The sequence below is a fragment of the Sorex fumeus genome, unplaced genomic scaffold, assembly GCF_029834395.1.
Source record: "Sorex fumeus unplaced genomic scaffold, SorFum_2.1 ptg000007l, whole genome shotgun sequence".
In the NCBI taxonomy this organism is placed as follows: Eukaryota; Metazoa; Chordata; class Mammalia; order Eulipotyphla; family Soricidae; genus Sorex; species Sorex fumeus.
The window spans coordinates 23,465,168-23,477,274 of record NW_026606064.1 but is presented as its reverse complement, the minus strand read 5'-3'; the positions used below and the strand labels follow the sequence as shown (position 1 = coordinate 23,477,274).

General features: G+C 42.8%; 1 protein-coding gene across 1 annotated transcript in view; it reads right to left on the bottom strand.

Moving 5' to 3' along the window:
• Window positions 1-3,501: 3,501 nt before the first annotated feature.
• LOC130045483 (uncharacterized) overlaps window positions 3,502-12,107 on the bottom strand; it is a 214,889-nt gene continuing 206,283 nt past the window's right edge. Inside the window, exon 3 of the mRNA XM_056138419.1 lies at window positions 3,502-4,756. Within this exon, the coding sequence (XP_055994394.1) occupies window positions 4,372-4,756 (385 nt within the window). The 3' untranslated portion in view covers window positions 3,502-4,371. The remainder of the gene's footprint in view (window positions 4,757-12,107) is intronic.

Below are 12,107 nucleotides of genomic sequence, written 5' to 3'. Positions count from 1 at the left end.
AGAACCTTCTACTGTGTTTTGTGGATTTTGACTTTAATTTGTACTACTTGTGACATCATTCAAATGGGTTTCACAGTGGGTTACATGAGTTGGTTATAAAGGCTCTGCTCTTTGGGATCCTTATTTACCAGAATGACCATATTTCTTTAATTAATACACACTTTCTTCACTATGCTAGCCAGTGTGTTTACAGGTATTTGTCATTATAAGAACTTTTAGAGCCAAGTTTCATTAAGGGAAAAAAAAAAACTAGATTTGCTTTCAGGAGCTTGAAAACATTGAGTCCCTTCCTAACTCACTGGCATCATTTTCTTCCAACCCTCCCTCTCACATTCCCTGGCCAGCCTCACTGACTTTCTGCTCCTTAGACAAACACCAAGTTCATTCCCAGATTGGGTACTTTGCACCTGGTGTTCCCCCAGATTCAGAAGCCCCATCTCCTATATCTTTGATGTCAAATGATACCTCCTCAATGAGTTTGCCAGATTCTGCTACCTAAAGCAACTCCCATTCAGACCCTGCTTCATTCCCAGTGTTCTTTTCTTGGCACAGATTATTACTTATAATTTTATACTTATAGTTCTTTTTACTACTTACAGTAGTACAAATTTCTAAACATACAACAAAACCTTGCTCTTAGTTCTAGAGGCCAGTGTATGAGAGCAAGGTGTTGGCAGGGCCATGGTCCCTTTGAAGTTCTAGAAGAGAATTCTTCCATCCTCTGTAGGTCTAGCTCTATTTTCCCCTGGCCTGCTCCTCTCTTTCCTCTGTGTCTCTTTGTAGGATATTTATCTTCAGACATAGGGCCCACCTGGACAATGTAGGATAATCTCATCATCCTTAATTGTCTCTGCAGAAACTGAAGCATTAGGAGATAGACCTATCTCTTAATGGGGTAAGGGGCACCAGTCAACTAATTGGAACATTTGACATTATCTTATGTCCAAGTTATCTCTCCGAATAAAAGCCAAAAGAGCAATAATCTAGTCTGTCTGAATTAATGTTTTCTAGGACCGAGATCAATAGAGACTAATCATACAGTAAGTACTCAGAAGTTACTTATACAATAAAGTTGTTGGCTTTAATCAAAGAGAATATTCCTTGGGGTGAAAATTTTTTTTCTTAAAAAGTAAGAAACCCTACCTTTAACAGTATTGTAAACCAGGGTGTTTAAAACAATGAGGCTGTCTTGGGGAACTGATGGAACCTGGGGACTTTGGTGGAGAGACGGTCACGCTGGTGGTGGGACTGGTGTTGGAACATTATATATCTGTAAATCATCAATTTAAAAAAAACATTAAAAAATAGCTAGCTTTTCCTGCAGGTGATTTGCCCTGGATTGGATGGTGATAAATAGTAGGGCAAGAACTCATATCTGTATGTGCCTGGCTTATAAATCTCTTTACTATAACTTTTACTCCTAAGTCTGTTTGATTTATTTCTTTGTTCATTCATTGTAAAAGATTATGTGGTCAAGAAATGGAAATAATTCCTCTTAACTAGAAACAGCCTGACACCTTTTTTAAAAAAGCAATGAAAACATGTCTTTAAAGAAAAAAAAAATCCTAATTATAAACTTAACACTTAAAAAGGTGCTAATATTTTTCTCCCAAAAGGGGAAATAGTGGTTAATTTCTGAAGTTATATGTAAAAAGATGCTAAATGTTATTTTGAGCACTGTTTTTCTTTTCAAGTCAATGCACATAAAAAAAAAACTCTCAAAAAAGACTAGTGATTCTAAGCCTGAATTTAACACAATATATAAGAAAAGAAAATCTTAGCCAGAGGACATAACTGTTTGTGTGGTGATTCATAAAGCCTTAGATTTCTAATAGGGTCTGACTGTTACAAGAGAAACATATTTTGTTTCTAGGTAATATTTCAAGTCTGATTACGAACAAGTGATACAAAATTGATCTGTAATGGGAAGTACTGTAATGTCATAAAAATGTTATGTATATACTTAATATGACTGAAAGCATTAATTGCTAGGAGCTAAAATCTGTCCAAGCAAAACATGAACACACATTTTATACCTTTTGTCTCTTAAAAATGAATTTTGTTTCTTACAAAATGAATTTTGAAAAATGGTTTTCAAATGAATTTGAGTGTTAACGAAAATGTGTTTTAAAATATCAGGGGCTGATGCTAGTTAGAGTTAGCATGTGTCCAATCTGGGTTCTGTTCCTGGCACCACAAGATCCCCCAAGCACTGCTTGGGGGCCCAGGTAATCCCTGGCACTGCAGTGATGCTCAGGCCCTTGCACTGAGCCACCACCCAGTTGGCCAAGAGTTGCTGGATGATAGCCCTTCCCACCTCCTGAGCACTTCTTGGGAGCTCCTTCCCCCTTAACTCCCATCCCCCCAAGTGAGAATACCTGCATCTTTTTTGGATTATTGCAGCAGTTTCTTGTTAGTAAAGGCATGAATCAGATCTGGTATATTTTCCGAGTTACAATAACTGCATGTTGTTAGCTGCTCATCTAAAACACCTGGAATGCGCAGTGAATGGCTGTTTTTTTTTTCTTTTAAATTTTATCTTATGTATTTTGCCAACTCTAATAAAACCTGGCTCCTTTCAAGCACCAACAGAGATATTTGGCTCCCTCCTTAGTCTTGAATTAAGAGGGGCCTGGAGCGATAGCACAGCAGGTAGGGTGTTTGCCTTGCACGTGGCGAATCTGGGTTCGATCCCCAGCATCCCATATGTTCCCCTGAACACTGCCAGGAGTAATTCCTGAGTGCAGAGCCAGAAGTAACTCCTTCGCAGGGTGTGACACAAAAAGAAAAAAGAAAAACAAAAAATCATTGTCTTGAAATGAGTTTACAGTGCTAGAATTTCTCACTAAATGCCAATGAGTGTTGTAAAGTTCATTGCTTTGGCATAGACTGAGATATTAAAATTTTGAGCACTGAAACTACTGTGTCACCAGCACTTGTGAGATTGACGAAAATTTGGGGCTCCTTCTGAAGAATCAACTTGTACACTCATTCCTGATCAAGTTCAGAGTCTAAGACTACAGACCCAGCAATTCAGGAGCTTTGGGTACCCATTATTTTTCCCATACAAAAGAGAAAGCCCAATATCCCACACAGGCACATGAATGAAATCTATGGACTGGTTACATTCCAATCATGGAAAAGTTTATGTTGTAACTACACATAGCATTTATTTCCTCCTATGATAAACATTAAACTATGCCAAGTGCTTTTATGCAATCTCGTGTAACCCTCACACCAATCCATGAGGTTAGATCTTGAAAGAAAAAGGAAAAACTGGATTATTCTGTAGGAGTAAACAACTACACCAATTCAGTGGTTTAAAGCAACAGCAGTCTCATTTTGGATTTTGACAAGTCCTCTGTGGCACTGGGCAATTGCAATGGCAGCTGTGGTGTGGGGAGCCAGTGGCATCCCCATAACCATGAGAGCCAAATGCAGGCCAGCAAATTCAGTGTAACCCAAGAGAGAATGATTGGGGAATGTGAAATGCAACTGAAACACAGATCTAAGGGCTCCATACATTCAAATAATGTTCAGGGATCCAAGTAGAAGAGGTCACTTAGGATCGTGTGTTCAAAGAACAACACTGAGGCTCAGATGTGGTTAGCTCTCTTTTCCCCACTTCCAAACACCTCAACATGCTCATCTGAGTAGTGGCAACATAACACTTACCGAGGGAAGAGCAAAAAGGATGACACTAACTTAATCCTTAACTGAGATAGTCAGTGTTTGGTCAATGATGACCATTAATGTTATGATACCAAAGTGTGGACCAAAGTTAAGGACTTGTCTCTATATCAAAAGTTTTATTTAATCATAGTTATTATCAGTCTTCAGCCCATGGGTTCACCAGAAAATGGTCAGTGGTTTGTTGTGAATGCATGAAAAGTGGTTTTACAGCATACAAGTCTAGGTTGTTAAGGAAAAAAAAGGTGAATGTGTGATTCACTGTCAAAAGCAGAGGATATTTATGGAATCTATCAAATTAGTGATCCCAAACCACAGGAAACTTAGAGCTGTGCTCTTAACTAAGTTACTGAGATCAAGAGGGTGCAGCAGGCATACCCAAGGAAACTCAGAGATTCTCCAGTGACTACAGGGCAGTTTCATCCACGCCATTGATTTCCTTTACCTCTTCATTTGGAAAGAGGTGAGAGCATTCCTCGCCTCTCTGGGGTCTTTGTGGACTCTGTGAGGTCCAGTGTGGAAGGCCCCTTGCTCAAAGCCTGATGCAAGGAGATGCATGACAGTGGTTAGAAAAACATGTATGGAACAGTCATTTTATGAGTAAAAATTCATGCTAAGAAGTTCAAAGGAAACTGTTAAGAGAAATTGTATTCTGACAGGTACACTTCCGTGCACAAACATTTACACAGCAATGGGATTTTTCAGCCTCAGGAGGCTCTTCCAGAAATCATCTGGGAGCCCCACAGGCCTGCTCGTGGCTGGACTCACAAAAACATGGACTGCAGATCCTGTGGCACAGGCGAGGGTGTCAAACTGTGCCAGCTTGGGGTGGCCAGAGAAAAAGCCATCGGTGAGGTCCTGGTGCTCCACTACAGGCTGGGCTGGGGCGGACTTGGGTCGGAACAGAGCCAGACGGTAATGCACGCTGGAGCGGCCCACTTTCTCCACAGCCAGTGCGGCCACTGGAATCAGAGGGAAGCTGATGGGGGAGTGGAAGTTGCACTGATTAGACGCCATGAACCCCACCAGGGATGATGCCAGCAAGCTGGTTTTCAGGCCACAGTACCTAGAAGGTAAAGTCACAGAAATTATTCTGGGTCACCTACCAATGGCTGTGCCTTGGCAGCTTCAGAGCATCCGAGTTCTTGGCTCTGCCACTTACTGGCTGAGTTACCTGAACAGGTCATTTACCAACCCTGAACCTCAGTTTCCACAGTATAATGTTGATATTGCTATCTAGGTCAAAATATGACTGTGAGAATGACAGATGTCACTTAACATAGTATACCTTTTCTTTTTCTAGACACAGTAAGTTTTCACTCAATACTAGTATTCATATTACTATGTCCATTTATTCTTGCTCATCATGGTGTAAAGCCAACTTACTTTGTGTAACTTACTTTCCTGTTAAATAAGAGAAAAAACTAATTTATTGAGCTATTTTGTCTCATCTCTGTTCCCAAACAGTAAGCTCTTTAAAGACAGGAACAATTCACATCTTGTTTATTTTTTTAAGTTTGTTGACTAGAAATGAAGCTACATTTAAGATAAATTTGGGACTAGGCATATATCTCAGTGGTAGAACACGTGTCTGGCATGTGGGAGAAGGTCCTGGGTTTGATACTAGCACACCCTCCCCCCCAAATGCTACCAAAACAGACATGATAAATTCAGAAGTTGAACAGTATCAGAAAAAGCGTAGTGCTGAGCTACAACTCTCCGCCCTGCCAAAGGAGCCTTAAGATTTAAACATGTGATCTCTGTTTTCCTCTTTCTTGAGAAGATTCCTATTGACTGTGAAAATTCCCTGTTAGGCAATCCTGTTGATTTCCTAAAGATTTGTCTAACAAATTATTATTAGCAGAGGGGCTGGGAGGAAGCTCAAAGCACTGGAGTGGTTGTCAGTGCCAGGCCCTGAGTTTGATCCCTGGCACCACACGCTCCCCACAAGTGCTGCTGGGGTAACTCTGGGGTGCCTCAGTACTACTGGGCTCAAGCACGAACCATTTGGTCCCTTGACGGTTGTGGAGGAGGCCCCCTAAAAAAAAGATGTTCAGGGAATTACTGTTCACAGAGGTAAAACAGAAACCAGCTATTTTTCTCACTGGGAGCAGGAGGCAGGGGGTGGGGTGGGGCGTACAGTGAGTACCTGGGGTCAGGCGCCCTGACATCCAGGATACCTGCTAGTGTAACATTACATCCTCTCCCTTTCAGTCTTGGCAAGCTGCTCAGGGAGAAAGATCAGGTTACAGAATGGGAGCACCACTCCATCTCCTTTGTTAAACAAGAATGCACTGATTAATGCCTAGAAAAAAAACTTTAAAAGGATAGACTTCAAGACGTTTTCAGTGGTTTCTACAGGGGGAAATTTGGATTATTTCCTTCGTTTTTTGCATGTGTGAATTTCATAAAATGAACATAATTTTCTTTTAAAGTAAAAATATGATATTTATGTTTGTTTTTTGGTCACACCTAGCAATGCCTCAGGGCTTACTCCTCTCTCTGTGCTCATGGAGTACTCCTGACATGCTTGAGAAACAGCACTGGGTGCTGAGGATCAAACTTGGGTCTACCCCCTGCCAGCAAACCTCCACACTATCTCTCTGCACCCCGCTTTTTAAAATATAAGGGCCAGAGAGATAGCACAAAGGTTAAAGCATTTATAAACAGCTAACTCAGGTTCAATTCCTAGCACTGAGTATGATCCCCTGAGCACTGCCAGGAGTGCTCCCTGAGCACAGAGCCGAGAGTATGCCCTGAAACATTTCCAGGTAAAGACTCCAAAGCCAAAAATACATAAACAAAATAAAAGATGTAAAAAAAAATCTGATTTTCTTTAAAGCACTAAGGAGATGCACCAGCTGGAAAAGCAAGACTCTTTCTTCTACCCACTGGGGTCCTCCTCTTCCCAGAAACCTTCCTCTTGAAAACCAGAACAGGAGAAGCAGGAATGAACCAGGAGTGACCCTCAGCAAGATCACCAGGTCTCTCTTATTTCCAGTGCCACTATTGGCTGCTGTTTTCTGGTTTTCCTGCCCCCCCACTTTCTCACCCCTGTAAAGAAATGATGCCTCTTTCTGCTGGAGAGCCACTTGCCTGAGCTCTCTAACACTATGAGCCCAGCTACCATTCTTTCAAACAAGTGAAACAGAGCGTGCTTTCAAACAATGCCATCAAGGATCAGCTTGGTTCATGCCAGGGCCAGGCTGAATACATTTCACTGTGAGCTTCAGCCACTCTATAAGACAACTGGCATGCTCCCCATTTCACAGGAAAGAATCAAGAGACTAAACAAAATTTCCTGAAAGTTACTGATAGCTCGGTCCAAACATCAGGCTCCCTAAGGTTCACATATCAGGTTCAAACATCAGGTTCCTTAAGGCTCCCTAGTTCACATATTTTCCATGCTGGCTTACAGGTGGAGGAAGCCAAAATTGGCATTTTAGCCCAGCAGATGAATTGCATTTTCTCCAAGTATTCTGGAGAATAACATTGCTGAAATACTTAAAGAAAATGCAGTTCATTTCATGGACCAAGCTGCAGCACAGTGGTAAAGTCCTTGAGTATAGGAGTTTAGTTCACAATACAAGAGGAGGGAGCAGGGAGAAATGACATTTTCTTTTCAGCATCATTAATTCTGGACAATAGCCTCCCCCTGTTTGTAAGCTTATAACTCAAACTGGCTTGATTGGTGGTATAACTGGCAATTCAGTGAGTGATTTTTCCCTGGTTTAATTTTTAAGATTTTCATTCTTAAGAGTTTATATGTATGTATATAATGCTCTGAAAAATCAAGTTGTTACCAAAAACCAGTAGTTCTCGAACAGGGAGATGATCAATGGGCTAAGCGCAGACACTGAACCAGAAGTGGCCCTGAGCACTGCTGAGTGTGACACCAACCCCCCCACCCGCCCCAAACCAAAAATAATACCAGTGTGACCCCAGCACCATACACCTCATCCTTAGGCCTTTGCACTGACCTCCTGGCCTGGTTGGCTGAGAATCACTGGTGCGGCCTCCAGATCTCCTGAACATGGCTTGGGAGCACCCTGTCCCTTCATTAAAGCAAATATAATAACTTAGGTCAAGTGTTTAAAATAAATTCATCCATTTCACATCCCCACCACTCTTTACTCTGTTGAAGACTGTGGACATAATGTTGAACAAGAGACAATTTCTGCCCTTGGATTCCTTCCAAGGGTTAACACTAATCCTCCTTTTGACAGGAAGGTGCTCCCCATGTGCCTTTCTAGTTTCCTGTTCTCTTTCCTCTCTCCTTTTCTTTCTCCTCAACAAAAATGCATGGAGCACCTTCTGTATTCCAAGTCTACACAAGGTAGGGATACTCCTTGTCCTAAGGAGTATGCAGAGTGACCTGGCTTGATTGAGGGTTCCCGGGACAACCTTCTGAGCAAATGACAGCTCAGGCAGGGTATCAAAAAAATGCTGGCATGTACCCATCAGAAAGCAGAGTCTTGGGAGTGGGAGATGAGGGATGCATGTGCCAGATCCCAGAGGCCAGAGATACTAGAGCACAGATCAGAGAATACTTGAGTTCCAGATGGCCAGAATACCATGGTCAGAGGCTGGGCTAGAAGGAAAAGCCAGAGCCAACCTTTGCCCTTCCACCCAGCCCCAGACCAGACCATGGCTCAGAATCAGATCAGATATTCATGATCCGACTCTCTGTAACTAATTCCAATATTTGGGTTCACTCTTCCCTTATTCCCACCTCCTCAGTCTCCCACCTGCCTCCCTTGACCCTAGTGCTGAGGTTCTGCTTAGAGCCACCCAGAGGCTCTGGGTGCCCTGGAGCAGGAGGAGCATAAAACACAAAGGAGATGGGCCTCTGGGTCTGTGTGAGGACACAGCCCACTTCCTCCTGAATCTGCATTAAAGGCAGGTGTCCAACAGGCTTGGGCACAAATACACCCTTCAGAAAACTAGGGGTCATTCTGTGTAAATGGGCTGTATTTTGGGGCCAGTTACCAAGAATTTCAGGGCAGGATTCTGTCAGAAAGTTCACCCAACACATTCTCTGAAACGAAGAATGAGCTCAATGCAGGCAGCAGGACCTCCCAGGACTGTGCTGTGTTCTCAAGGAGGTTTCCATGGGCACCAGCCTGAGGAATTGGCACCAGGAGACTGTAGTCTGTGTGGTGGTGAGACTGGGAGAAAAAAATATCTTGAACATGAGCTCGAATAAAGCTGCAAGACTGAGATGATGAGACCTTCGGTATGGCCTCTGTATATCTTGACAATTCTGTATATCTTGGTCTTCAGTTCAGTCTATTTGGACACTGCATATTCAGACTGACCTGGTCTGGAGCGTGCAGGAAGGCTGGCTGAAATCAAATGTACACAAGCCCTTGTTTCTAGCAACATCAACCTGTGGTATTGCAGAATCAGGTAAGAACTAAAGCTGTCTGATGGGGGCTTGAATCATGAGTATCCTGCTGTTACTCTATGAGACACTCAATTTTTCACAGCCTGAGTTATCTCTTCTCTAAAATGGGAACGGTGCCTAGGAAAAAAGCTCAGAGTGACCCATAAATGTGTGCCATTTGCAAGGTCCTGAATTTGGACCCCAGCATTGTATCCTCTGCTCCCAAACTGATGGGCTGATTCCTGCAGGCTGCCAGCATTGCCTCCCTCCATTGCCAGGAGCACCATATTATCAGGTCCAAACATTGAATCATTAATCCTGATTGGCCCCAGGAGTAATAACAAGGAGTAACAAAGAGTATACCCTGGCTGATCTGGAGAGCTTGAAGCTTTCTTCTTGTTAAGAAACCATATCCAGTAGTTTTCAGGGTTTACTCCTTGCTCTATGCTAAGGGATCACTTTGGGAGAGATCTGGGGAAACTTATACAGTACTGGATTAAACCTGGGTTGTCAAATGCCTTACTTGCTATATTACAGCTCCAGCCCAAATGTAGAGCTTTTTGTTATTATTTGTTGTTTGTTTTTTGATCTTTGGTAACAGTTTAGGTCTTTTATTTATTTATTTATTTTTATTGAATTACTGTGAGATAGACCCTTACAAAGCTGTTCATATTTAGGTTTCAGTCAACATTTTAGGTCTTAAAGGTCCGGCTGACATTTGTCTTTGGGTTAAATTTTCCTTTATTTTGGGAAGATCCCTTGTGATGGGCTCCAGTGACCAACCTGGTGATCTCCCAGGAGGACCGTTGATGAAGGTCACTGTTTTGCAACTTTAGGTAACTGGTTTCCAGGGTGGTGGGCATGTGAACAGGTAGGCAGCGCAAAGAAGCAGAACAGGTTGGATGAAGAGTGGCCGTGGCTATAAATTCAGAACTTGGACAAACTACTAAAAGACTTTAAGAAACTACTAAGAGATGTTCTAAAGAAAAGTGGGGAGGGATCTAGCAACTGAGCCAGAGTACGGCTGAGCCAATACACTTCACCTTGTAATCATTACAAAAGTTAATTAATGTTCACAGCATTGTCATACAGATAAGAGATTTAGTCAAGAGGTACAAGAGACACTCATTTGGTCCATCTCTGGCAACAGCATAAATAGATGGATTGGCGGAGCTAAGACCTCAAGAAAAACTGGCACATCAGCCTGCACACTTTATGAACTGTCAGGGACAGGCTCACTTATATTTTGAGACAATAAGAAGGAAGTTGTCCAGATAAATGGAGGCAACTTCTCTGAGGGGGACAGAGATGCAGGAGACACCAGAAACAAAGGAGTTTGATTCAGATGGAGGCAGCTAGGGTCTTCTGAGGACCCAAGGAAGGCCAGCGAGATCCCGTGGTGAGTTGGCAGAACCTGGGGGAGTGGGGGAGGCAGTATAGAAGAGGATGAAGTGGGAAGACTCATCTACTCATATACAAACTAGCAGAACATGAAGATGCTGTGGAGTTTAATAGGTCATTAGTGCCATGCAGGTCAAGAGGAGCACTACAGGGAAACAGACTGGCAAGGCAAGTGTGGAGAAAACTACAGAGATGAGGGGAAATTGGCTGATTGTCAGTGATCACATGGTAAGAAGCTGTGACCTGCACAGATGTGCAAGGAGGGACACCGAAGACCAGGCCCTGGGCCCTCCTCGCTGACTGGCTTCCGCCCCTCACAAAGGTTCGCGGTGGAGAGTGACAGCAGGAAAAGTAGGGGCCTCTAGCAAGTCGTTCTTGTGGTTGAGCCTTCCAGGAAAACCTTGGTTCATCACGGGAATGACACTTTCTCTGTCTCTTTTACTTATTACTCAGCATGTCTCTCCCTGTGATCAAGTTCTATTTTCCAAGTGTACTTTCCAAGGTGTAGCTTTTTCCAGTACCTCAAAATGAGCATCTCATTTTGTTAATTTAGTTTTGTTTTGGAGCCACACCCAGTGGTACTCAGAGCTTACTCTTGTGTCTATACTCAGGGATCACTTGGGGGCAGTCTCATGCAGGACCAGGGACCAAACTGGGCTTGGCCACATGCAAGGCAAACAAGCATGTTAACCCCTGTACTATCTCTCTAGCCCATGATTATGATCAAGGGAAAATAATTACTCCATTGTTTAACTTCCAGAAGGGATGTGAGGCACTCGAGATTAAAATGGGAAGGGTTATTTTCTGACAACTTCATATTTTAAACAACCCTGATCTAAAGAATACTGAATCTGCCACTTGGTCACATGATGCTGCATTGAGGCACATTTTATTTTATTTTATTTATCTTGTCCGCACGGCAAAGCCTGGCAAGCTCCTTGTGATGTACTCGACATGCCAAACACAGTAACAACAAGTCTCACGATAGAGACGTTACTGGGCCCGCTCGAGAAAATCGATGAACAACGGGAGGACAGTGACAGTGACAGTGATTTATTTACTTGAAGCACATTTTAAATATTATTTTGCAGGGCAAAGACAAAATGAGAAATATTTCTTGGAAGTAAAGCTGAGTAAAAAGTGAAATTGAACAAATACATCAATAAGGGAAAAAAATCAATATTACTTTGCACTTTGTTTCTTTCAACACTTGGCAATATAAAATAATGAAGGCAATATTTCTAAGTCAGATTGCCCAAAGCCAAATACAAGAGAATGAGGAAGTGGTCCAATTGAGTCCCCATGGGAAAAGCCCCTGCTCTGTTCCACTGGCTATGTAGGAAAGTTCTTCTGCTCTGTACTCTCTCCTGCCACTGTGCTCTCTACTCTGCTCTCCGTACCTGTGCTACCCATCTGTGATCATTCACGTCGCACTCTCACCAGGTTCCCTAGGTTACAATCCTTGGGGAAAAAAAATATGACCCCCTTCCAGTCTCAGGTACCACTTATGATCCTCAGAGCACAACCAGGAGTGATCCCTGAGCACAGAGCCAGATAAAGCCCCTGAGCATGGCCAGGTGCAGTCCCACAACCAACCAATCAAATGGAAAAACAATAGTTTGACTGACCT